Source organism: Paroedura picta, chromosome 15 (assembly GCF_049243985.1).
Source record: "Paroedura picta isolate Pp20150507F chromosome 15, Ppicta_v3.0, whole genome shotgun sequence".
NCBI classification, from domain to species: domain Eukaryota; kingdom Metazoa; phylum Chordata; class Lepidosauria; order Squamata; family Gekkonidae; genus Paroedura; species Paroedura picta.
The window spans coordinates 26,490,294-26,516,989 of NC_135383.1; the positions used below are offsets into that span (position 1 = coordinate 26,490,294).

At 45.1% G+C, this 26,696-nt stretch overlaps 1 protein-coding gene across 10 annotated transcripts in view; it reads right to left on the reverse strand.

Moving 5' to 3' along the window:
- The window catches only part of ACACA (acetyl-CoA carboxylase alpha), a 252,188-nt gene that overhangs the window by 106,710 nt on the left and 118,782 nt on the right, over positions 1–26,696 (reverse strand). For 8 of the 10 annotated variants that reach the window (XM_077312781.1, XM_077312780.1, XM_077312774.1 and 5 more), the window contains 11 exons: positions 22,235–22,378; positions 21,414–21,510; positions 20,890–20,997; positions 13,903–13,959; positions 13,474–13,518; positions 9,507–9,548; positions 7,952–8,167; positions 7,202–7,357; positions 3,979–4,182; positions 3,072–3,227; positions 1,516–1,662 (listed from right to left, as the gene is read on the reverse strand). In XM_077312781.1, the coding sequence (XP_077168896.1) occupies positions 1,516–1,662; positions 3,072–3,227; positions 3,979–4,182; positions 7,202–7,357; positions 7,952–8,167; positions 9,507–9,548; positions 13,474–13,518; positions 13,903–13,959; positions 20,890–20,997; positions 21,414–21,510; positions 22,235–22,378 (1,372 nt within the window). The remainder of the gene's footprint in view (positions 1–1,515; positions 1,663–3,071; positions 3,228–3,978; positions 4,183–7,201; positions 7,358–7,951; positions 8,168–9,506; positions 9,549–13,473; positions 13,519–13,902; positions 13,960–20,889; positions 20,998–21,413; positions 21,511–22,234; positions 22,379–26,696) is intronic. The other 2 variants (XM_077312776.1, XM_077312775.1) reach the window with 1 other exon arrangement.

Here is a 26,696-nt window from a genome sequence, read left to right on the forward strand (position 1 = left end):
TGTTCTTGGCGAGTCACACCGGAACACAAGATGATGGACCTTTGGTTTGAACCAGCAGGACTCTTCAAACATGCCTATCAAAAACAGTCGTGCCACACTTCTCCAACTATGTTCCAAGAGGTTTAAAACATGAAACATTCAAAAAAACACCCAATGCAAGATCTCAGGCCTTCCCTTGTAAGTGGAGATGCCAAGGATTGAACCTGGGACCATTTGCAAGCTCCACCGCTGAGCCATGGACCCATCCAGACCCAGCCTCCTGGCTTAGAGGGTCACAGTATATACTTGCAGGGCCATCTCTCTCAGCAAACCTAAGTATGCTCTGCCCCAGAAGGAGAAGCAGAGTACACAAGCCTGTCTTTTGCCCTGCTTTCATTACGCATGAGCCAAGGAGATGCCCATCTGGCAGGTTTGCAAGCTGGGCCTAAGGTGATCTTGGTTGAGTCCAGAAATATTTAAGCATTTCTCAAGCCAGGATCCGCCTGCTAAGTCCACCTCCCCATATGAAACCCACACCCAACCCTCCACAACACACCTTCTTCCTTCCCCCCATGTCCCTTTCTCCCTCTCTCTTCTTCCACTGTCTCCCCAAAACCCCACAGTGGGAACTGCGCATACATGGGCCAACCACAAGTTTTCGAGAGCTTCTACCAGGGGCTTGGCCATTCCTCTTTCACCCTCCAACGTATTTTAAACTCTTCTTACCTCTTCCCCCCCCCCCAACTCCCAATTTCTCCCTTGACTCGCTCTTTCTTCTTTACGCTATTTATTTTTACATTTATACCCCCACCTTTCCCCAGAAGCTCAACATAAACAATAAAGGCTTATATTCTCCTAAAAACACAATTTTAACATACAATGGCAGTGGCGTCAGTGATGTGATCTACCCATGATACGGGGTGGCAGCGGGCTCAAAAAAAGACAACCTTTTGATTAATGAGATACAATTTACTTCCACGCCATGAAGGTCCAGGCTTCTCTTACACGCAGGCGGTGGGGGGAAAGTGCTGCCAAGAGGCACTGGACTGCTGACCCCCACCTAAGGTTTTCAAGGCAGGCGACCAACAGAGGCGGTTTGCCATTGCCTGCCTCTCTGTACCCCCCCCCCTCTGGAATGCGCTGGCAGTCTCTCACCCAGCTGCCACCCAGGGCTGACCGTGCTTAGTGGTTGGCCACACTGCCAGATCTCAGCAGCTAAGCACGGTCAGCCCTGGGTAGTAGCTGGGTGGCTTGCCGTTTCCTGCCTCTGCGTAGCAACCCTGGACTTCTCTGATGGTCTCCCATCCAAGTACGAACCCCGGACAACCCTGCTGGGCTTGCAACAGAACACGGCAGCCGGGCCCACCCAAGTCAAGTCTTGTGCCTGCAGCAAGCCCCGACTACAGGGACTCCCGGCCTAGGCTGAACTCCAGCGGACTTCCTGATGTAAAGCCTGAAGGCCAAATATATCCAGCTGCCCACAGTGGATGTTAAAAGTATTAGGGAGAAGGCGGATAACAAAGCAGCACAACTTGCCTCATTGCCTCCTGGCAGCCTGTTCATATGCACCAGTTGGCCCTGGTCATCCAACACCAGTTCTGTATACGTCAACATATCAGAAGGCAGAGGAGGGGCTGGCAGAACTGCAAGTTCGTCCATGGAAGACCAGAGTTTAATCAAAGACTAGAGAGAAGAAGAAGAGAAAAAAAACATGTTTGCTTTGGAAAAAAATACATTATTCCCAGCACTGGGATTATAAACAGAAATTGCTGTTGCTGCGGACAAAGATCATCAACTGACTGCAGCATGAAAGCCGGGGACAAGGAGGCCCTGCCGGTCCGAGGAAGGGGACCCGCTCGGCATGTCCAGCTCCAGCCAGCCTCAGCAGCACCAGCCTGGATGTGATCCTACACTTCACCGGGATTTCCATCGAGCAGGCTCTGGAAAGAGCCACATGTACAATCCTGTGAGTCAGAAGGGCCCGTGGGCATTCCCAGCGTCCCGTTCACGGAAAAGAGGGGAAAGGTGAGTGCCTCGAGCATCTCTCTGGAACAGGAAAGTGGGAGGGGAGGGGGCTTTCCTCTTCCTGCCTTGCCCCATTTTGCTCCCACCACAGTTTCTTCATTCCCAAAAAACACTTCAAAATGGAAACGCTACCTTTTTTATTTATTTTATTTATTTATTTATTTAGATTTATATACCGCCCTCCCCGAAGGCTCAGGCCTTAAAAAATCCAACAACAAGCATCTCTCTGGAACAGGAAAGTGGGAGGGGAGGGGGCTTTCCTCTTCTTGCCTTGCCCCATTTTGCTCCCACCACAGTTTCTTCATTCCCAAAAAACACTTCAAAATGGAAACGCTACCTTTTTTATTTATTTTATTTATTTATTTAGATTTATATACCGCCCTCCCCGAAGGCTCAGGCCTTAAAAAATCCAACAACAAAAAAGGTGGGAGGCAGCAAAAGGACATTTGTTTGCATAAGAGTCAGAAATATATAAATAAAAACATCTCTCCTACCCTCCCTCCCAATTTCTCAAAGTGAATCAAGAACTCCAAGAGGAGTTGTCAGTGAAAGTGCTCCTTTTCCTATAATAATGAAACAGAGATGTTTAATAAGCAATACTGTAGGACTATGACCGCAGCAACCTGAAAAAAAGGAGGGGGGGGTGGGCCTGAAGCAGAGGGATGTGTGCTTGGCGGCCTCAGCAATCACCGAAGACCAAGGCGGTGCGTAGGAGGCCGGAGCCATGGCGTGGAGAGGAAGGGCAGCAGTGCACCAGCTGGCAGCTGCATGCAGACACAGGCTTGTGTGCGGCCGCCGGCTGATACACCACCACCCCTCCTCTCCACACCATGGTGCTGGCCTCCTACATGCCGCCTCAGGCCTCAGACTTCATTGATCACCGAGGCGGCCAAGCTGAGGCGGAGCACACATCCCTAAGGCCAACGGGTACCTTTGGGACTAAGCCACCTACTGCACACCATACAGGTAAATCTCCCCAAACCATTTTGAATTAGCCCCTTCTTGAGTCAACAGCACCAAACTAGGTGGGCCGTTTGTCAGATACAGCTTAGTTACGCAGCCCTTACCTGTCGAAACATTTCAGGGATATCGTAGACATACGTTGTTCCCAAGGACTGAGCCTGGAATCTCTTGGACTGGAGCAAGTCCTTTGTCACATATGGAGTGTTAATTAACATTCCATGCAACGGTCCTTGCTTGTCACCATAAGCTTGGAACATAATCTAAAAAAGAGAACACAACCCCAATATAAATGTGATAATAATGTTCATGGGTGAGATTTCATTCAACCACCTTGCTCTGGCTCTCTCTATGCGTTGAGCAGGGGGTTGGACTAGATGGCCTGTGTGGCCCCTTCCAACTCTATGATTCTATGCCAAGTAGAGCCCACCCCTTTATTCTCATTGGCTCCTTCTTTGGTCTGGGATCTGGGAGCCAAGAACATTTCTTGCTGCACAAAATGAAGTGACCAACCCCCCCTGCCTACTCCACCCATCAACCACCCAGGACATTCCGCCTGCTCTGTGCCTGGAGGCCTCTCTCATGAGACGTTCTGGGGAACATCACAAGCCTCCTTGTAAGTGTTTGGGAAAGGGGGCGGAGTCAGCCTTTTCCGAGTCTGCCGCAGAACTTTGTCACTTTGTAGCAGACTGCATTTGCCCGCAAAGACAGACTTGTGATCTTTTTGGGACAGGTTTCCCTCTTAGTCTTGGCTTTCCCAGATGCTAAGCAGGCAAAGGTTCCGAATACATTCATGCCAGTCGTGCATCACATATTTATTTATTTGTTTGGTTGGTTGTTTCAATTTATATACCGCTGATTCCATAGTGGGCTCACGGCGATTTACAATAATAAAAGAGTAAAACACAATAAAACCCCCATAAAACTTCCCTTCTTACAACCATGACAACAAAGCAACTATCGGGGGGAATGAGTCAGAGAATGTTTTGTCTCCCTGTGGGAGACATGCTGTACCTGGGCAGTCCTGGAGTCGGTGACCTCCTTGTACAGGCTGATGTCCAGGTAATAGCCTGATTCGTTGGTCAGGAAGAGCCGGATGGGAACTGCCTTGCCGGTGGGCGTCAGCCGGATGTTGATCTTGAGCTCTGCCTGCAGGACTCGCAGTTTCCACAAGCGGCTGCCGTAGCGCATCACCATACTCCGCACAGACTCCTCAATCTGAACAGCAGGGAGGGGAAGAGAACCTTGAGCACGGGGAGCACATGAGCCATTGCTCGGCCACTCTGCAGAGTAAGTTACTTGTGGGCAGAGAACAAACGGCTCATGTTGCCAAGAAGATCCCCAGCGTCTTCATTCTGAAGTGGGCTGTGTAGCCACAGTTTTCCTGCAATGTATTCTGGGTCTCCCAAAGATGGCCAGGCTTCCCACCCTTGGTACCGAAACTTGGCCTTCCCCAAACCACCTGTTTAACCGGCAGTCCCAGAACTCTATCTTAGAAAAACTGTGGCAAACCCAATGGGGGATATTTGGGAGCACCAATGCGAAGCCACATTAAACCCACAGTTTGCTAAGGCGCAGGCTGGTCTTCTCTGGATGCAGGTTCTATTAGAATAATAATCAGAATAACTTCCCTCCAGCATGAAGGAGGAGGAAGAGGAGTTGGTTCTTTTTTTTTAAAATTTTATTAGTAATTTTATTAATAATACCTTTCCATAATAACATAAATCTTGTAGTCTTCCAATATAACATGGTTAAACTTCCAGTAACACTTTATACAACATATTGTATAATTTTTGTACACTGAGACAGATGCAAATAAACAAATTCTGAACCTCCTATTTAAATCTCAACTGAGAATTCCCACTCCAAATTTATATATGTTTCCCCCATATAATTCCAAAATGGTCTCCATTGATTTTTATACTTTTCTAAGTCTGTGTCCTTAAACAATGCTGTGAGTCTAGCCATTTTTGAAAAATCCAATAATTTCATTTTCCAATCCTCCAGCGATGGGGTCTCCTTTGTTTTCCAAACTTCTGCTACCACCATTCTGGCTGCTGTTATGGCATACAATAACAATATATTCAATTCTTTAGGTATTTCATCTCTCGTTATACCTAATAGAAATAGTTCTGGTTTCTTTTTGAAGTTAACACCCAGCATTTTCTTAAGTTCTACATATATTTTGTTCCAAAATTTAACCATCCTGGGGCAGCTCCACCACATATGGAAAAAGTGGCCTTCATTTATCTTACATTTCCAACATCTCTTGTCAATATCCTGAGACCATTTTGCCAATTTTGATGGAGTTAAGTACCACCTAAAAATTTTATAAAAATTTTCCCTCAAATCATAACTATCTGAGAACTTAATTTGTTTCTTCCATAAATGTTCCCAAGTCTCCATATCTATTGGATAGCCTAGATCCTTGGCCCACTTAACCATGACTAATTTAACACTTTCCATTTCTGTGTCCCACTCTAGTAGCATTTTATAAGCCTTTGATATAAGTTTCTCATCCTTGTCTAATATCTCTAACTCAAATCTGGATTTCTCAAAACTAAAGCCCGTTGCTTTGTCTCTCTTAAAACATTCATATAACTGATGGTACTGAAACCATCCATCCACTGCCTCAGACGTTTCTTCCCACCTCAACATTTTAGTACCTTCTTTTGAGTTAGTCAAAATATCTCTGTATCTAATCCACTGATCTCTCATATTCTTTTCTGGTCTTTTAACTATCTCTTTAGGAGAAATCCAAAGTGGGGTATACCTCTCTAACCTAACTTTATATCTATTCCATGTCTGCAGTAAGGAGTTGGTTCTTATATGCTGCTTTTCTCTATCTGAAAGAGGTTCAAAGTGGCTTACATTTGCCTTCCCTTCCTCTCCCCCACAGACACCCTGTGAGGGAGGGGAGGCGGAGAGCCCGGAATCAAACCCAGCTTAGAAATGTGCATTCTTAACCACTACCCAAGCTGACCCTCCAGCTCCAAAATCACCTCCCTCACAGCTGTTGCTGTCCAATCAGAGTGTTTGGAGCAGCCTGTCCATTCTGCTTCACTGGAGAATTAACCCTCTGTTTCCCATTCTTTCAGCACTTTCAGGGGCATGGCTTTTAAAGTGCTGCCTGCCAGAAGGGGCTCTTTCAGGATTCGACATCTGCATTTGCTCACTCATTAGCCTTGGTTTGGTGGCATAAACATCGGCCCCAAAGTCTCTAGTGACTTTGCCACGAGCATTTCTGAGAATCAGAGAGAAATAGCACCAAATGTCACTTGCATCACCACTATATGGATACAGGAAAGTACACACTTGGCAACTATGTGCTAAGTCACCTTTCTGCCAGGGTGAGGAGAATTTTATTACTTTGCAAGAATTCTAGTATAGTAAAAAAAAATATTCTACTACCTGAAGCCGTAAGCAAAACAAATTCAAAAACAAGTTTCTAGTTCTCATAGCTCTGAAGATAGGATGGGAAGTGGATGTGCAATACTTAATGTGCCATAGAGCTGTTCTGCTGTGAATCTCTCTGGCTGACCTTGGGCCAGTCTGTCCCTGGGAGCCTCTCCTACTTCACAAGGTCGTGGCAAAGATAAAATGCCACATGCGCTGCCATTAACTCCTTGGAGAATGATCAGCATAAAGGTAAACTGGGAAGCAGAAGGAAAGTGACTCAGCAAAACAGGGTTTCCAGAAAACATTTTGCTCCTTTCCACTTTCAATATCTAACAGAAAAAAGTTGAATTGCACACACTAGGAAGTCTGGCAAAGTATTCCGCAGATCTCATGTCTGTGCCCCCCTATAATGGGCCGGGGGTACACCTGGTCTTGGCTGACCTTGGGGTCACTTTAATCCCCAATTGTAAAGAGTGCAATAAACAAAATAAGGGATGGCATTGACAAAATGTTCTATTTTTTTTTAGATTCTCCCCACCCCCACCCCACCCCACCCCAATTTCTGCTGCTACTCTATTCCTGCACTGCCAAATGCAGATACTTAAAATTGTTGACTTTATTCCTTGATAACTATCAGCTTGGTGAATGCAATCCCAATTTTTTAAAATTCTATAAATACTATTCAACACATTTTGTACAGATTTCAGCATTACATTTTTGGTTCACTAGATACAGAATTTCTAATTACCTAAGCTCTCTTCCCACGCTGCCATAACCTACAGGATCTACTGATCTCCCTGTATTTGTTCCCTCCCAGGTAGGAGACTAAACAACATACCTTAGATGGGTCCATAATAACGGTGGGTACAAAGTTAAGAAATATGTGGTTGCAGTCTGTGCGCACGTTTGTGTTGTTAAAAGCCACCTCCAGCTCATCCATGGCTTCTAAAAGCAAGCGCTCCCCCTCATTCTGTAGGTACTCAAAGGATGCCTCCTGTGGAAAGATTACCTGTCCATTATTTTGCTTGCTTCTGATGGACTTGGGGTTATCAGGCTGTTTACAAGAACAATCTGCAGTTCCTCTGATGCTTCACTGAGACAAAGGATCTCACCCACCTGACCACTTGGGGCCTTGGTCTTGCTGGTGAGAATTACGTCTCGAGAAACAGTGAGATTAAAGTGGGACTCGGTACCTTCTCTCCTGTACATAAATTTCTGGTCTGGAATACAGCTGAGAGAGACTTAAGCCCAACTCATCAACAGACTTTAGCATCACCTGGGGCAGAAACAGTTTTATCTCTGCCACATGGGGGTTTGGTAATATCCCATCTCCCATTCGTGTCAATAGCTGCCACTTATTCCCTACAGGGAAGTCCCACATTGCACCTGACAAAAGCAGTGTGGGATAAAATCCAAGAGCAGCCCCCACCAACAGGAGTGCCACAGGACGTCTGGAAGCATTGCAGGAAAACCAGAAGACCATTCATGGAGTACTCCTAAACACCTTGATGCAATGCAGGCCCTCCTTTCTATGCTGCATCCCACCCCAGCCTGGTATAACATCACAGGATCCGCTAGCAAAGCCCACCTTCGTGACCAAGTCCGAGTGCCTGATGATCGCCCGAACAAAGAACCTGTAGTCCGTAACTTCGGCTCCTGCCTCGACCTTCGCTGCTCCCAGGTAGAGATGCATTTTGTGATTGGCACATGGAATGGCAGTGAGGTCAAAGTTGCGCATTCGATTAAGCTCCAGCTGGAAAGCCAGTGCGGGTTCCAAGTGGCGGTAGATCCTGTCTTCCTCAAACTGGAGGGAAGCCCAACCCATGAATTATATAAAACATAAACAAATTATATCCATTTGCATGCAGGAACTGTCGTACATCACAGGAGAGAGGGAGAAGATTTTGATTTTTTTTTATAGGTTATAGGAGCACAGAAACAAAACAAAATAATAAAAATAATGAAAACAAAACAAAATAAAAAGATAATTCCCCTTTTTAAAAAATCATTATTTTAAGTTATTCAGCAAATGGCACAGGCAGAATATAACTCATATAAAAATAGAATTTATTACAATTCAAAAAGCAGTATTCCGTATCCTGATGTAGGGGTCGTCAACCTGTGGTCCTCCAGATGTCCATGGACTACAATTCCCATGAGCCCCTGCCAGCATTCGCTGGCAGGGGCTCATGGGAATTGTAGTCTATGGACATCTGGAGGACCACAGGTTGACGACCCCTGTATTAAGTGATCCAGTTCACCAACAGCCTTCAACAGAAGGGACAAGAAGCCTCCAGGTGCTTGGAACAGCCATCACCCCTGACAGATGCTGTAGCCACAGTAGCCTTGACCCACAGCCAGCCTTACAATTCATGGTAGCAGATTACTGTGCCCACTGAAGCAAACGTGGAGTTAATTATTCCTTCTGCAGGGGCACCGCAGATTTGACTTAAAATAGCAAGATACCTTGGCTTGACCCTGTGCCACCATCTATTCCTTTCTATCTTCTCTGCCTCTCAGTCCCAATTGGCTTAGCTGCTGTAAGGTCACAGAGGGTCAGCCAATTGTTTCCAGAATTCCACAGCTTGCCCTATGGGATGTGATCACAGTTGGAGTTCCAATTGGAGGGTCCCGCCCTGTGTCAAGCACCAAGCATTAGATGCATGGCTAGATAGATCTGACGACCTGTTTATCATCTTTGCTTTAGGATGCTTTGGGCTGATCCTGCGTTGAGCCTGTATGGCCCCTTCCAACTCTATGATTCTATGATTTTGGGCCACGCTGTTGGATGGATGTGGCAGCAGGGAAGCTGATGGGGGCTTTTTAGGAATTTTTATACTGTCATCTTGTTGTTGTTTAATTGTGTTGTTAAACTGTTAATTCTTAAATAGTGGGGTTGATGGGACTGCTGATTTTACTGTTGTGGTTTTATGGGGTTGTTCCCCATTTTATATGTAAGCCACCCCGAGCCAATATTATTGGGAGAGGTGGGATATAAATCTAAAATAAATAAAAATATGCTTGTAGCAAAGCCATTGAGGTATTTTGGATCCCTTCCAAGAGCCCAAACCAATCACTCTAGCTGCCCCTACAGAATCCATTCACTACCTGAAGACAAGAATAACAAGAACTTTACCACTTACCTTATCTCTTGCACGGAATGTGAAAAATTTTGGAAATTCCCTCTGTTTGGAAGACAGGGAAAATATAAGTTTCTCTTAAGAAACATAATTAGCCATCTGTTTTCATTTACTAAGTGTGAGGTGAATGTATTCTAAAGTTCTAAAGTTCAGGGACCAATGTGAGAAGGTTCTCTGCCTTCATGCAGAATACATTTCCACTTCCATTTCTCCAACATGGAACTTGGGGGAAAAGCAAAGGAGGAAAACACTAAAACAGAAGGGGCATAAAATATACTGAATAACAGCTGTTTATTTGGTCACAAGCTAATGCTCCTGAAGGATTTAGCCCTGCCACAAACAATTAGTTCCAGATCTGGTGAAACTTTATAAAGCACTATTCAGACAACATAAAAACCCTGCTTGCAAGTGATGCAAACAAGCCTCAAATCCTTGCATGTTCATGCTTTGCCCTTCATGTATGAAACAAGATCGATGGCTTCCTAAATTAGGAGCAAAACTCCAATTTATTGTGACACTGAATTGCAGTGCCCTGACCAAGTGGCGATGGAGCTGGGATTCTGAACTAGAACTAAACTGTGGGTTTAATTGTCACAGCATCATAAGCTGCCTTGAGTGTCAATACTGACTGGAAGCCAGAACAGCAATGCTGCATAATTCTCCTGTTCATGCATCCACATGCTTTAAAGTGCTCATCTTGTTTCCATCAAAACTAAAACTCATTTCAATATCCTGCAACCCCTTCTCAGAAGAAAGAGGTGGCTCTCATCTTGGCTCTCATTTGCAGGGAAATATACAAATATGAGGAGAAACACAGAGAAGGTATACCATGGACAAAACGCAGGGTCTGTGACAGAGGGGATCAGGAGAGCCACTAGCCCCAGACCTAACGTAGAAGGACTGAGAAAAAAGCTAGCAAGCACTTGTGTTAAATAAAAAAGGAACTTTTATGACAAATTATTGCTTTGTATTTTTTTTTGTATTAAAAGAGTTAACCTGATAAATCTGATAAATGTAAACATTTAAAATAGTTTTGGCATTGTTTTGGCTTTCCCCCCCCCCCATTTTTTGATCCACAAGAGGGGCCTGGGCTTCTGAGAAGTGCCTGGCTGTACCTCCATTTTTCATTCTCACCTCTCACAGGAACACTGGCACATGACAAAGGACAGATGTGTGGGTTCAGTGGGGGTGGGAAGCTAATTATTGGCTCAATGGGGAGTTTCCATGGTTTTGTTCTGACGCAAACACCCCATCAAACTTGCATTCCCTGCACCTACAGATCACTCTATGGTGGTGAACAAGATCCAGCCGCCGATGATCAGGTAAAGAAGCCTTTGTAAACAAGAAGTCTGCTTTTTCACCTTACTCAAATTATCAAGAGGTATCAAATTATCAGGAGCTGTTAATTTCTGTGGATGTAAGCCATATCTACACTTATAGATCTAAACTGACCCTTCTTCTCAAGGAATTCTGCAGCTCAGAGGAAAGGGAGAAGAGGGAAGTGGGGAGAAAAGACACACACACACACTAGGAGTCCAGTTCACAAAAGCATACGTCACACTAAATCTGATAAGCTGTCAAGGCCTCCCAACTCAACTTTTGTAGGAAGCCACGACAGTCAAGGGCAGGGCCATGGCTGCATGGCAGACCACCTGCTTTGGATGCAGAAGTTCCCAAGTTCAATTTTCAACATCTCTAGCTCAAAAACAAAGAAAAAAAACAAAAAAAAAGGAGGGGGGATCAGGCAGCAGGTGATATATAAGATTTCCATCTGAGATTCCAGAGTGTCTTTATGTTCAGTTAAACTTGTATCAAATGGTTACAAGATCGCAGTGCAAGTATATTCTGTGTTGAGCAGGGGGTTGGACTAGATGGCCTGAATGGCCCCTTCCAACTCTATGATTCTATGATTCTCATTTACAAGACTTGTCTGGGCTTTTAAAAAATAGAAGGACCATGAACAAAACCCTTTAAATCATTTTAGTATTTCTTTTTTTCTTCTTTTCATGTCTTTATTTCTACATGCTGCTTACCCCTCCTTCCACTACTATTTTTTTTAGGTCTTCCATTCCACATTTGGGCCAAATATCATAATTAAATGTTTGCATGTATAAACACACACACACACACACACAAAACCCAAAAATCCGAAAAAAGAATTCTGCCATTCTAGATGGAGGAATTATGCCCCTGCTGTGTTCTAATCAACCAACCATCATCAAGAAAATCAGAATAATTTGCCTAAATTAGCCAATCAAGACACCCTGCAAATTGGAGAATGCAAAAAGCTACATGGGAAAATCATCATAGGCCGTTATTATACTAATAATCGCGTTAAAAACCTAATGAGATGAGGAAATTGGAAGCTTGCTGGAGCAACTCTCTATTACCTCAACATGCTGGGAACTAATTATATAGACTGTAATTAAAACACAAAACAAACCCAAGCCAAAGCCCCTAAGTTAAGTTGACAGGCGGTCCAGTAACAGAGTCCACGGTAGAGGAGAGATCTGCGAGTTTGTGGGAAGGGAAGGTCTTCCAGCCCAACAGAGAGCACCTGGACTTTCCCCACAAAGCATGGAGTCTCACTGGGTATAGACAAAATATGAGCTCAGCTCTTCCCTTCCATAAGGACGGCAACTCAAAACCAGGCCAACTGCCAGCCATGGTCAGCCTCCAGCAGTGGCGAAATGGTAGAGTAGCATTGGCCACGTATTTAGTCAGGAATGAATAAACTGATGGAGGGCAGGATAATCTACAAATTGGCCACTGGGGAAGATCCCACAGAGAGGATGACCTGTCGAGGGGGGCCCAGTGAGGGTCGTCTGTTGCCTTCCTGCTCTACTTGTGGACTTCCCAGATGCATCTGGCTGGCCATCATCACAAATGGGATGTTGGACTAGATAGAGCTTTGATTTAACCCAGCATGGCCATGCTTATATTTAGCAGGGGTTTGGCCCAGGTTGGAGAAATACCAGGAAGAGCATGGTGGTCCTGGTGGGGGTCCAGGGAGAGAAAACAAGTGAAAGGAACTGCCATGGCAAAGCTGCACTCTCTGGTGGGGTTTTTGGCTTTGGCCCCTGAGGGGCCGGAAGAGGCAAGAGTAGAGGACTGAATTTCTGGGGACAGAACAGCCAATTAGGAAGATGAGGGAAGAGATGTCCCTGTGCCTTATTAGTCTCCCCAAGGAGTGGCAGCCAAACCTCTCTGGAAGGTGGGAAGGAAGAAATTTGTCTTGATTGCTGAATGTGGCCAGGGATTGAGGGGAATAGTCCTAAAGTTCGGACTGGGGGTTGAGCTGTAGTGGCAGCTATGGATATGCCTTGCTGGGAAGGAGGCCAGCCCTTGGCTCGCCTCCCCGGTCTCCTTCTAACGACAAATCCTATTCCTGTTTTGGTTTGCCTTAAACCTTCTGCTTCTAAAGTCTGCCAGGCCTCTTGACTCAGAGGCTAAGGGCATGGGTTTATTTCCCAAGCACTCAATAGCTTTCCCTTCTTTGGGTTCTCCACTTTTATTCTCTCCCAATGCCCCGCTTCCCTTATTTTCTAAACCCTTCATGTTCTTGGTGGAAGCCTTTCAGAGTTTCCCTGCTTCCTGTCTTAAAGCTGCTGGCTGATTGGTATCTGTGTGTATTTTCTTGGATTAGCTGCCATCCAATAGAATCAAGGCAAATTAGTTCACATATGAGTAGACATTTCTGTTGAAATTCAGGCCTCAAAGGCTGCCTAATCCCTGACCTAACCCATTACTGTCTACTCTGATTAGCAGCACCTCTATAGTCCTGCCACCAGACATCACATGACCATGCTACTGGACAGGGATTGGTCCAACTCAGACAAATTACACCAGGTGTATGTTTTTGTTTATACTTATATTTATACTTCTGAATGGCATTAGTGAACTTTGAAAAAGGTGAAAGGTAACCTGGGATCTTTTTGAGCCTCTTCACAAGGGGGGGCTTTTTACTTACATGAAATCTTTGATCCACCTCATAGTAGACTTGTTTCCTGAAATCCTTGTAAGTGGAAAAATAAGACATGTAGGGGGAAAGAACACAGACAGGCAGGGAGAGGGATGTCCGGAGAGATAAAAGAAACAGAGAGAAGAAAGGAGAAAGCTGGCAATTAGTACACAAATTAAAAACAAATTAAGACGAAAATCACAAACAGCTCAATATTGCCATTCTCTTCATTTCTCAATTAAATTTTCTTAAGAGAACTTATTGCAAAGCTATTGCACAGTTGGAGATGAACAAGTAACATTAAAAAGGCAATTGCAAATGTGATATTTCCTATCATTACAAATGAGATTTGCAATGTCATGAAAACTATGGAAAAATTATATATTGAAATATATAAAAGCTCAGTTTTCCAAAGAAAGTGAGAAATGCCAAAAATACCTTTTGCGCCACGAGGAAAGTTAGCCGCCGGATGCCGTGGTCAATCAGGACAGATTTCTAATGGGGAGAAGGGGAAAGCAAAAATGAGAAGACCTGGGCTGTGCAATGTGGACGCCAAAGCGGCCGTTCCCACCTGTAGCAGCCGGCGCTCAGCACAAAGACAGCAATCTGATATTTCATGAGATACGCAAGAACCCAACGTTTGTCCCCAATTTATTTTTTATTATGTTTTCATCCCATCTTTCTTCTAAGGAGCTTCATGGGGCAAATTCTGCTCTCCCCTCTGTTTTGCCTTTACAAGTACACTGTGAGAAAATTCAGAGGATGTGAGTGGCCCAAGTTCACCGAGTGACTTCATGGCAGAGTAGAAATTTGAAGCTGGCTCTCCCAGATCCAACTCTTATACTCTAACCCAGCCTTTCTCACCCTTTTTACCACGGAGAAACCCCTGAAACAGTCTTCAAGTTTTGAGAAATCCCGGAAGTGATCTCAGCAGGCCGTACCTTCCTGCCACGCCCCTGCAAGTCACATGCCACCAGAAGTGACATCACCCAGACACTTCTACCAGGCTACTCCAACAGCACAGGAAGTTACAGCACAGTAGTATTTTTCAGTGATTTATTTATTTTATTTATTTATTTATCATACTTTTATACCGCCCTCCCCGGAGGCTCAGGGCGGTTTACATTATAACAAAGAACCTTACATAAAACAGTCTGTAGAACATGTACATCAATAACCAACAATTGCAACCAAACACAACACAGTATAACAGTAAACAGTCGTGATACAAAATTGGTCCAGGGCTTATTGACTGAATTCTGAGGGGGCAGTCTATGAGATATGTAAAACTCTCCTCAGAAATAACAATCAATCAATAAGATTGATGAAAAAAATCAGAAATAAACTGAATATTTGTGAACAGAACCATACCTGCACTCTGGGCTGGCTCAGTTTGCTCTTCTTCACCAAAGGGAGCCTGCAGAAACAGGGTTACGGCAGGCCTAAGCCACTCCATTGCCTACACACACACACCCAACACCTGAAACAGGGCACCTCTGTTCTACCCAACCTAACTTTAAGTTTGTTAAAATTTGCTCACCTATTTGTGACTACATACAGCTTTTCTCTTCTCCAAGATCATAGTCCAAAATCACATGGTCACTACTACCAAGCATGCCCACAACTTTTACCTCATCAACCAGTTCTTCCCTGTTGGTGAAAATCAAGTCTAAAACAGGTTGCCCCCTGGTTGCCCCTTCCACTTTCTGGGAAATGACGTCAGCAAGACAAGTCAATGATTTATTGGATTTTTCATTGTTAGCAGAGCTGGTCTGCCAACAGATATCTACGTAAGTGACATCTCCCGTGACCACTAGGTCCTGCCTCTCTGAGAACTTTGTGATCTGGTCTAGGAGCATCTCATCCGAATCCTCTGCCTGGCTTGATGGTCTATAGCAGACCCCTACCATAATATCCCTATATTTCCTACTCTTTATTTTTACCCAAAGACTCTCAGCGGAACTCTCATGCTCATACATATGTATTTCCTCACAAGTATATATATTCTTAACATATAGTGCTATTCCCTTTCTTTATTTGTCTGTCCTTTTTGAATAAGTTGTACACCTCAATCCTATTATTCCATATGTGAGAGTTTTCACACCAGGTTTCTGTAATGCCTATTAGATCATAGTCCCCTCCCTTTATTAGGACTTCTAGTTCATCTTTGTTGGTTTTAAAAGTGCCACTGGACTCAAATTTTGCTCTGCTACTTCAGATTATCCACTTGATTCTTCCTGTTATCCATCCAAGGCTAGTAGGCACCGGTACAATAAGTATCCTCTGTGAATCTGTTTTTCCCCATAAGAGGAAAGTCAGAAGATGAGCAATAGTGACAACTTTCCTTTATTAGAAGGTGTTTGGAACTGTAGGACCATTTAAGAGTTTTGCTCAACCTACAGAACTCTCACTTTACTCTACTGTGATGTTGCATTCACTCATACACTCAATGGGGTCGCGATGGGTCGGACAACAACAATACACTCAATATATGTTCACAAAACCTTTGCTGTCCATACAACTGATGGAATGGGCTCTCTCTTTCTCTCTCACCCATCCACAGCACTCATCCCACAATGTAGTGATTAATTGTTAAGGTGAAGATAGAGCCTTTGCTGAAGTTATTCATGGGTTTAATATTCTCAAACAATAACAGGAGGAAAACTTCACTACTACCTCAGCAAATATGTATGCCAAGGGGGGGGGGATAGTCACAATATGCGGGCAGAGAGGGGGCACTTGCATGAGAGAGCGGGCAGGTCAGACGCCAGAGTGTTTTACCACACCTGCCCCTTGTTTCTCCATGCAGCAGTGCTCTAGGCATGACTCCATGAGGGTAATTCAAACTGCTGAGGAAGATTGATGAAAAAAATCAAAATTGTTAAAGAATTTGGGTTCCTTGGCTCCATCATCAACCAAATGGGAGACTGCAACCAAGAAATCAGAACGAGATTGAAACTGGGAAGGGCAGCCAGGAAGGAGCTGGAAAAGGCATATCACTGGTGACCAAGACTGTTGCATTCCTCATTACCATGGATGGGTGTGGAAGTTGGACAATGAAGAAAGCTGACAGGAAGAAAGAAGAGCTGGGTTTTTTGTACCCCATTTTTTACTACCTGAGCACATTACAAACTCCTTTTCCTTTCCCTTCCTCTCCCCAGAACAGACACCCTGTGAGGTAAGTGAGGCTGAGAGAGCTCTGAGAGAACTGTGACTGACCCAAGGTCACCCAACTGGCCGCATGTGGAGGAGGAGGGGGGAATCTCCAGATTAGAGGCCACTGCTCTTTAACGACGACACCAAGCTGATCCATTTGAAATGTGGTGTTGGAGGAGAGTTTTACATATCTCATAGACTGCCAAAAAGCCCTAGATCAAATCAAGCATGAATTCTCCCCAGAAGTTAAACTGACTAAACTGCGGCCATCATACTTTGGACACATCACGAGAAGCCAAGAGTCACAGGAAAAGACATGATGCTAGCACAAGTGGAAGGCGGCAGGAAAAGAGGAAGGTCCAACCAGGGACGGAGGGACTCCACCAAGGAAGTCACCAGGCCCTTCACTTTTCAAGGCCTGAGCAAGGCTGTGAAGAAGAAAATGTCTGGGAGGCCATTAAATCACAGGGCCAACATAGAAATAGAAATTATTATTAGTAGTAGTATTAGTATTCAGAAGTGACTTGACAGCACCCAAACATTCCTAGGGCTAAAAGCAGAATGGAAACATGCTTTTAAAGATCAAAAGTAAAGGTAAAGGTATCCCCTGTGCAAGCACCGGGTCATGTCTGACCCTTGGGGTGACGCCCTCTAGCATTTTCATGGCAGACTCAATACTGGGTGGTTTGCCAGTGCCTTCCCCAGTCATTACCATTTACCCCCCCAGCAAGCTGGGTACTCATTTTACCGACCTCGGAAGGATGGAAGGCTGAGTCGACCTTGAGCTGGCTGCTGGGATCGAACTCCCAGCCTCATGGGCAGAGCTTCAGACTGCATGACTGCTGCCTTACCACTCTGCGCCAGAAGAGGCTCTTTTAAAGATCAACCCCCTTTGCTAAATGCTTGGTTGCTGTTTTTTAATTAAAAACCCACATGCTGGCCTAGTGCCTTAAAGAGCAAGGGTAGGAGTCGGGTGAGCCTCAAGGGGAAGGGCACCACCATCAAAAGAGCCTCATCCCCTGTTGCTACTTGCCTCATCTTGGGCAGGAAGGCTTGCCAGAGTCCTTTCATCATAGAAAGAGCCCCCCAGGATGCCATCACTGACATGGACGGGGGGTTTCTCCCAGCCTCCTTGGAGTGGCAACTGATTAAACCCCGTGGCAAACAAGCTCAGTCTGCTCACTGAAGAAGCAAATAAGGTTCAAACAGGAACGGGGGGGGGGGGGGGGGAGTCTTCAAAGTGCAGGTGAATCTGCAGCAAGACGAAATTGCACTCAAAATGCTTCCCGCTGCCTCTCCCCTTACTTATGAATGGCTGTTATTTTGCTTCTGGTTTAGCTACGCTCCCTCGCTCAATCCCCCACTCAAAATTAGAAATGAAAATAAAAAGGTATTAGATAGAGACGGAGGGAGAGAGCACCTGCACAGCGCAGCATCAAGAGCAAAGCCATCTCCTTTCCAGGGCAGATTGCAATGTTTTTACTAAGGTTAAAACCGTTTAAAAATAAGCATCCGACCAGCATTACAGAAAAGGGAAAGAAATAACTTTAATAATAACGCTGTGATTTTTTAAAAAAATTCGTTACTGCTTTTAAAATTCCACAAGTGCCAGACAATAAGTCTATAGCCACGGGATTCTGATTACATTGTCATAATGTGGACCTCCCAGCGACTCAGCGGCTATTATAGCGCTATTAGGTACCAGCACCTGGAGGAACTCCATTTCCACCGCCTGCTTCAATCTCTTCCACAAGTCATTTACAAGAATACGAGCCTAATTTCTATCAGAGGGAGGGAGGAGGGGCCAGCCCATGTTCACAACATGCTGGGACTCGAAAATTATTTGGATAGAGCTATTTGATGAGTTTAATGAGACACACCTCCTCTCCTCCACTTGCACAGACTTTTAAAAACATGAAACAAGCACAAGATCTCAAGCATGTGTTGGCAAACTCATCCTTTTCTTTTCTCTTTTTAAGAGGCAGGAATTTTGGTGGGGAGGGAAGATGTCTTTAGAAGAGATGCAAGTTACTTTTTAAAAAGCCCAGGTACTTCCGGTGTGCATTTTCCAAATTTTAGATAAGTTACACATAAATTCATAGTAAAAAAAAAATTAAACCAATTAGGCAACAATTGTATAGAAGCTACAAATTCTAATATCAATTTAGCTTCTGGATGTTTCCCATCCCAAAAAACGATCAGCTAAGTGGTTTGAAGTGTGAACATATTCAAACATTAACAAACAAAAAAGAACTATGTATTGTGATTCAATTCACAGAACAAGCTGTACTGAAACATCCCCAAACAACCCCCCCCCAATGCATACATGTGAAAACAACACAACTCCCCACAGTTGCAGCAGCTGGTTACAGGTAGGCTTAGACCCACTGGGTCCCTAGTGGATCCAGCCACATGCTGTCTAATTGGGGTCCAGCAACTACCTTTGAATCCACTGGCACCGCAGGGAGACCAGTCAACTGCCCTGGATTACAATTCTGCCTCGGACTTCAAGCTCAGGTTCTCAGCAGATCCACATAGACAGCATAAATCCTCCCTGTAAAAAATCCCGGGCACACTAGGGCACACTAGAGTCCAGTTATTGTCCAAAAACCTGGACATCTCAAAGAGGCTTTTTCTTTTCTACAACAAATGCAGGTTTGACCACCACCAAGCCTCCCGTGTCAGACCTCTTTTGTGAAAAGGCTCAAGTCCTGCAATCGCTTGATAAGAAGCAGAAATCGAAACCACGCCTGGCTGGCACGAGTCACGTCCTGCTGGGGTGGCCTAGTGATGAGAATGGGACTAGGACTGTCATGGAACTCAGTGGGTGGCTCTGGGCTCTCTAAGAACAATCTATCTAGGGGAATAAGCCAAAGGAGGAGGGAACTCTGTTTGCATTCCTGAGTCCCTTGGAGGAACGGTGGGATAAAATAGCATCAATAAAGGAAACAAAAATTCTGCTGGGTCAGGCCTGCTTATTGGTGTCACCAATACAGATCAGTTTCCTCTTCATCTTGCTTACTCCTATCCTGCCTTCTAAGGAGGACCTGCACAGGACACCAAAGAAAGGCCCAGACAACTCCAACATGTAACCATCTGTCCACACAACACCTTTTTCCCCAGCCAAGAAATGACATCCTTCAGCAACTCCTGTACCAGGATGCCTATGAGAACATGGCTCAGACAAGGAAGATGCTTGCCCAATGTCCCAAGGGACTGCCCCTGGGACCAGCTCCTGGCATTCTTGCAGGAAACTTAGGCCCTAGATCCATACCAGTCTGGCTTCCATCCTGGCCACAGGGAGGAGACCACGCTGGTTGCTCTGACAGAGGATATCCGGCGCCAGCTGGACCAGGGCGGTTCGGCCATCCTCGTACTTTTAGATCTGCCAGCTGCATTTAATGTGGTTGACCACAAGTTGTTGGCCCACCACCTCGCTATGACCAGAATTAAGGAGACTGTGCTGAAATGGCTGGTCTCCTTTCTCCGGAATCAGTCTCAGAGGGTAAGCAGTGGGGGTGAGTTGTCGAACCCCTTGGCACTCCCATGTGGAGTGTCACAGGGGGCGATACTCTCTCCCACACTTTTAAACATCTATATGCACCCTCTAGCTCAGCTTGTCCGGGGCTTTGGGCTGGGTTGTCTCCAATATGCGGATGACACCCAGCTCTACTTCCTGATGGCCAGCCAGCAGGACTCTCACCTGGATACATTTGCCAGATGTTTGGAAGCAGCGGCTGGATGACTCAGGCATCTGAAACTCAACCCCACAGAGGCCCTGTGGCTGGGCAGAAGAGGACAGGAACCGGCAGAGCATCTGCCATGCCTGGACAGGGTGCAAATAACACCTGCAACCACTGGGCGTGATCTTTGATGCCTCACTTACCATGGAGGCTGAGATCATGAAAGTAGCCCACACAGCATTTTTCCATCTGTGCCAAGCTCAGCTCCTAGCACCCGACCTGTCCTCGGATCACTTGGCCACAGTGATGGAGCTATCTAGGTTCCGCAGGGCCTGAAAGACAGAGCTCTTCCGCCAGGCGTTTGGTTGAGGCCGGGTCCTCGGTTGGGACCAGCTGAGTTAGATTGGGAGATTGGGCACGTTGTTTTGCACCGCCATCTCTATGACTGCTGATTTTATGATGAATGTATTATGTTTTAATGGGATTTTATGGGTTATGCTGTTTTATGGGTTAATTTTGTGAGCTGCCTAGAGGCAATTTGTTGGATAAATTCAAAAATAAATAAATAAAATAAAGCCTCACTCACCTTGCTCTGTGTAAACTCTCGGAACATGGCTGCCAGGCCTTCGTCATCGATGTCACAATCAGTCTTAATGGCAACGTTCAGGATGTGAATGGGCTCCTCTCGAGCACTCTGGGGTTCAAAACAGACCAGTGGGAACAGTTCAAGCATGTAAGCAGACACATGCATATCATCCCTTAATAGGAAAACTAACTCAAATTCTCAGTTACCAGGATAATTAGAGTGGCTGTATGCCACAAAAATGGGAAGTCCTTTGGTAAATTCTAGAGACAGTTTGTAAGACTGTTCACAAAAGATACAGCCTACCTCTTCACCCCACACCCCAGCCCAGCACCAAACAGCCCCTAGACCAGGGGTAGTCAAACTGCGGCCCTCCAGATATCCGTGGACTACAATTCCCAGGAGCCCCTGCCAGCGAATGCTGGCAGGGGCTCCTGGGAATTGTAGTCCACGGACATCTGGAGGGCCGCAGTTTGACTACAAATGCCCTAGACATTCTCATGGCAAGAGGAAAGACAGCATCATACCTTATCTTCATCGTACAAGGACGGGTGGCCTGCCTCAGGGAAGGTGGGACTTTGCGGAGGAGAGTCACAGAAGCAGCCCATCACTTCATCAAACAGCCTAAGGACAGAGGAGGGAGAGAGAAACCGAAAGTAGCAGGGTTGAATGCAAAGTGGAGGGTTAAATGCAATAGCCTGTATGGCTCCTTCCAAATGATTCCATGATTCACCCACCCTCCACTGCAACGTAGGCAAATTAGTTTTAGTTTTTAAATGTCTGGATTTTAACTTATAATATTTTAATTTCCTTCTTTATAAATCAGGATATTTATATTATATGGTATGTTTGATTATACCTAACCTGTCCTGAGCCTTGGAGGAAGGATGGGATATAAATACAAGAATAAATAGAATAAGAAATATGCCCCACAAGCTCCAAATCAAGACTATGTGTGCATAAAGAAGGAAATGGGGTGGGGGGAATCTTACTAATGCAGGACAGCCATGCTGCTGTTTAGCCTCCTTTAACTTTTTCCACAGACACACATTCTATTTTTTGTGCCCTCATACACTAGGAGGGAGGAGAATAAACCTCAAAACAAAAGCACATCATGTCTTTTGGAACCAATGTCTCCCTGGTGTCTGTTAACTCTTCCCCCACCCCCCCAGGACATGATTCCCCCAGTTCCATTCTGTTCACCATTGCTCCCTGCCACAGGTTGTACATGGGAATTAAGGGCATCAGCAGAGGCAAACAACTGACCACAAGAGAGAAGGGAAGACCTCAGCGGTATGGTCATCAATGCTTGCCACACCCCATGAAGCACCCCTCATCACCTGCTTACCTGACAAAATCTTCAAACGTCCGGAAGGAGACCATTCCACCCATCCGTTGGCATGGCGGTGTGAAAGAGTTGTCCAAGAGAACATCACTCACACTGGCTACGTGGACCATCCCATAATGGTTGAGGTTGGAAGAGAAGGACATTCTAGATGACAGTCCAAACCAGAAGGCGCATTAGGAGAGAAGGCTAAAATAATCCTTTACAAAGGCTGTCCTGTTTAGGACTAAAACCATGTAGAAACCTACATCTAAGGCCTGCCTACAGAGTGAGAACTCAACAACAAAATCACTAGATCAGTTTCAAAAAGAGTAGGACTGGGTGTGTCTCTTCAAAGTTCAGAGATTCATGTGACTAAGGTTCAAGTAACATCCCAGGATGGTTTTTATGCTGTTTGCATTCTACACAAAGTGTTGCAGGAAGAAAGTGGACGATCCCAAAAGTATAACAAGAGAAAAAAACGAATCTGTCCAATGGCTTAATCAAATAATATTCAAATTATAAGAGTCTCTGTTATCTCTTTATTATAATTTCCACCTGGACTCAGCCTTTGGCCATTAAAGTTTCTTTTTCACTCTTCCAGGATCCACTTGGATACATTGGCCAATTTGTAAACCATCTAATGTGAATTCTTTCCAAGTACTTAACTGAACATCACTAAAGCCTTTGGCTGAGTCCAGATGGAAATTATAATAGACTAGCAAGAAAGCCCATTGCAACCAGGAATGCAATGGGCGCTAGGACCCAGGGGACACCAGGAGGTGTTTTTTTTTCTGCTGCGTGGAGCTGTGAAAGGCTCCGACAGGGTTTTTTTGTTTTCTGCTGCTTGGAGCTGGGAAAGGCTCCTACAGGGTTTTGTTTTCTGCTGCTTGGATCTGCGAAAGGCTCCTTCCGGGGTTTTTTTTCTGCTGCTTGGATCTGTGAAAGGCTCCTGCAGGGTTTTTTTTTTCTGCTAGCTCTCGTGGGCGTGCCGGCTTGGAGCTCCTACAGGGGTTTTTTTCCTGCTGCTTGGAGCTGGGAAAGGCTCCTTCAGGGTTTTGTTTTCTGCTGCTTGGATCTGCGAAAGGCTCCTACAGGGTTTTTTTTTCTGCTGCTTGGATCTGTGAAAGGCTCCTGCAGGGTTTTTTTTTTCTGCTAGCTCTCGTGGGCGTGCCGGCTTGGAGCTCCTACAGGGTTTTTTTTTCCTGCTGCTTGGAGCTGGGAAAGGCTCCTTCAGGGTTTTGTTTTCTGCTGTTTGGATCTGCGAAAGGCTCCTACAGGGTTTTTTTTTCTGCTGCTTGGAGCTGTGAAAGGCTCCTTCCGGGGTTTTTTTTCTGCTGCTTGGAGCTGTGAAAGGCTCCTGCAGGGTTTTTTTTTTCTGCTAGCTCTCGTCGGCGCGGCGGCTTGGAGCTCCTACAGGGTTTTTTTTTTCTGCTGCCTCTCGTCGCGCTAGCGGCGAAAGGCTCCTCCGGGGGTGTTTTTTTTTTTTCTGCTGCCTCTCGTCGGCGCGGCGGCTTGGAGCTCCTACAGGGGTTTTTTTTTTCTGCTGCCTCTCGTCGGCGCGGCGGCTTGGAGCTCCTACAGGGGTTTTTTTTTCTGCTGCCTCTCGTCGCGCTAGCGGCGAAAGGCTCCTCCGGGGGTGTTTTTTTTTTTTCTGCAGCTTCTCGGCGGCTGGAGTCTTGTGTTGTGTTTGCGGCGGGGGCTTCCTTGGGGCCGGCCTGAGGCGGTGAGAGACGCTTCGCGCCTCTCACCACGTCAGGCCGGGAGCAACTGCGAGCCGCGCTGAGCGCGGCTCGCAGTTGCTGGGGCTGGGAATCGGAGGGACCAATCGGCAGGCGCTTCGCGCCTGCCGTTTGGTCCCTCCGGTTGTCTGTCATGAGGAAGGGTCCAATCCGGACCCTTCCTCATCCCGGACACATCCCGCCCCAGAACCCCTTACTGTTTTATTTAGTCCGTGGCGCCCGCGGCGCCACGGGCGGTGTACAGATAACAGAGACTCTTATAATTTGAATATTATTTGATCAAGCCATTGGACAGATACTTTTTTCTCTTGGTTTGTTTGCATTCTACACAGCAGAACAACAGCTCTGTAAGTTTACATGTATATGCACATCCATGTCCTTTAGTGATGTTCAGTTAAGCAATGAATTCTTGGAAAGAAGTCACATTAGATGGTTTAAAAGTTTGCCATCAAGGTATTCAAGTGGATCCTGGAAGAGTGAAAAAATAACTTTAAAGGCTACTAAGTTATAGAAGAACCAGAATTAGTTGCTGGATCATTAGAATGAACATTCCACTCTACAGAGCCATTTCAACAGAAGGCTTCAGGTTTCCCTGAAACTAGTTTGATGCTTCTTAAGATTTCAAGGAAGTATCAAAATAACCAGCAGGCAGCAAACAAATGAGGACCCTTCTCATCTAGCCTTCTACAATTTGACAGCTACCTACAGAAATGTCCCACAGGCACATGCTACATAACTACTGTGATCCAGTTTGTGCATGTGAGTTCCAAGGAGTGTGCAGAGGTTCTTCCTTGTCCTCAGTGTTCTGGAGCACCCCACATACAGAGCTCACAAAGGCTTTGGCAGTACCGTCTAATGCTGCTCCTTATCCCAGCTAACCTTGCTGAACTGTTTTGCATTTGCTCTCTGATCTTTTAAAGAAAAATTAAGGGCAAAATAAAGATCATAGACATTTCTGCAAAAAGAGAACTTAAAGGAAAGCATTTCCCTCGTGTTGCAATTTGGATGGCTGATTAAGGACCCAGGATCCATTGAAATCCCTTTCATTTTATGAAAAAATGATACAATATGTCAAGCTTCTCACTCTGAAATGCTAGTAGTTCAGCAGCATAACAAATACAAAGACTTCTAAGATTTGGCATTTTGCTTGTGCCTTATAATTCCAATTTGAAATTTGTGGGCTGAAACATATTTATAAATAAATGTACCCACTGCTTTTCTACAAACATGCATATGTGCAGAGATAGGTAGATATCTGCTAGATTTTTTACTTCCACAGAATTTGAACATTGAATGGACAAATATTTTAAGAATCTTATCCTTAGCAGCTATAAGCCTGAAAGATAACACTGAAACCCTGCATATAGTTAAGACTGTTTATATACCTTTACAGGCCCCAATCCATACAAAGTCAGTCATGACTAATTCCCATTGAACCCAACGGAACAAGTCAACTGCAAGGGACTCAAGCCCTTCATCATGATTTACTTGAGCTGAATTCTAGAGATTGGGCCTCCTGCACATAGAACTACAGTTTCTGTACCTCCTCAAATACTTGACTAGTTCCAAGTTTAGGCTAAGTAAGGACTGAAGGGTAGCCCACTTACTAGAGAGGGCTTGGGCCCAGGACTGGCACATGTATATGGCTTAGGGGTCTCCAATCCTGTTGATGCTATGAGCCCCTGTAGTATTTTGAGAATGGGGAGCGGGCACCACCACAAAATGGCTACCATGGCATGCTGGGGCCAATCACATAATTTTGGGAAGTTGCAAGCCCAACAGGCAGCAGTTTCTGAGCAGGCTCCTCTTCTTGGTTCTTAAGCAACTTCCCTTTACATTGAAGTGAAGGAAACCCAAGATTGGCTCTGCTTTGAAGAAGAGGTACAGCATTGAAGAAGCAAGAAGGTACCAGGAAACACTGGCAGTCACCATGGTGCTCAGAAGGTACCATATCATGGACTTCTAATTTCTCTCATGACGGAAGCAACATCTCATATTAGAAGTAGATGTTCAAGAGGTCCAGAACCACTCAGATGGGGCTGTTCACCTCAAGGCTGAATCTTGTTTTCACCTGCTCTCTGCATAGTAACAACACACAATTCTATTTTGCATGGCTGACTTCCTTACCTTTAATGGCATTAAAAACACCATAAAACTTTCAGCAAGTCGCCTTCATGACAACTCCCTTATTTCACAGTTCCACCTCCCACTCAAGCCTTCTGTTTGCACTCTCCCCTACCAATGGAGGGGTAAGGCCAATCAATCAATCAATCAATCAATCAATACATAAGAAACCAAAAGATAGACAGATTTACTGATTGATTAAGACCTCATACAGTGGTCAGTGGCCGTTGGCTTATGGAAGTCGGCCGTAATACCAGTGTTGGCCTTCAAAGTGTTCTTGGCTGTCTGGGCTGAACTGTAGCAATTAACTTCCATCCTTAACTATGCGAAGGTCTTAACTACATGCAGGATTACAGCATAAAATACTCTATTCTAATTTTTAAATTCCCCTTCCCTTGTCCAGTAATTCAATATCATTTATGATCTAATAACCTCCAAGCTGTTTTCATTTTTATGCACCTAGGCTATGAATCACTAACACAGCTGTTATGTAACATAGTTGGACAGCAGACACAACTGTTTTTTTTAATAAGTTATAGATTTTAGCCTAAAAGATTTAGTCAACCTTTAGGGACAACAGGTTACAAACACACATCTACACAAATATCTAACTCTAGTAC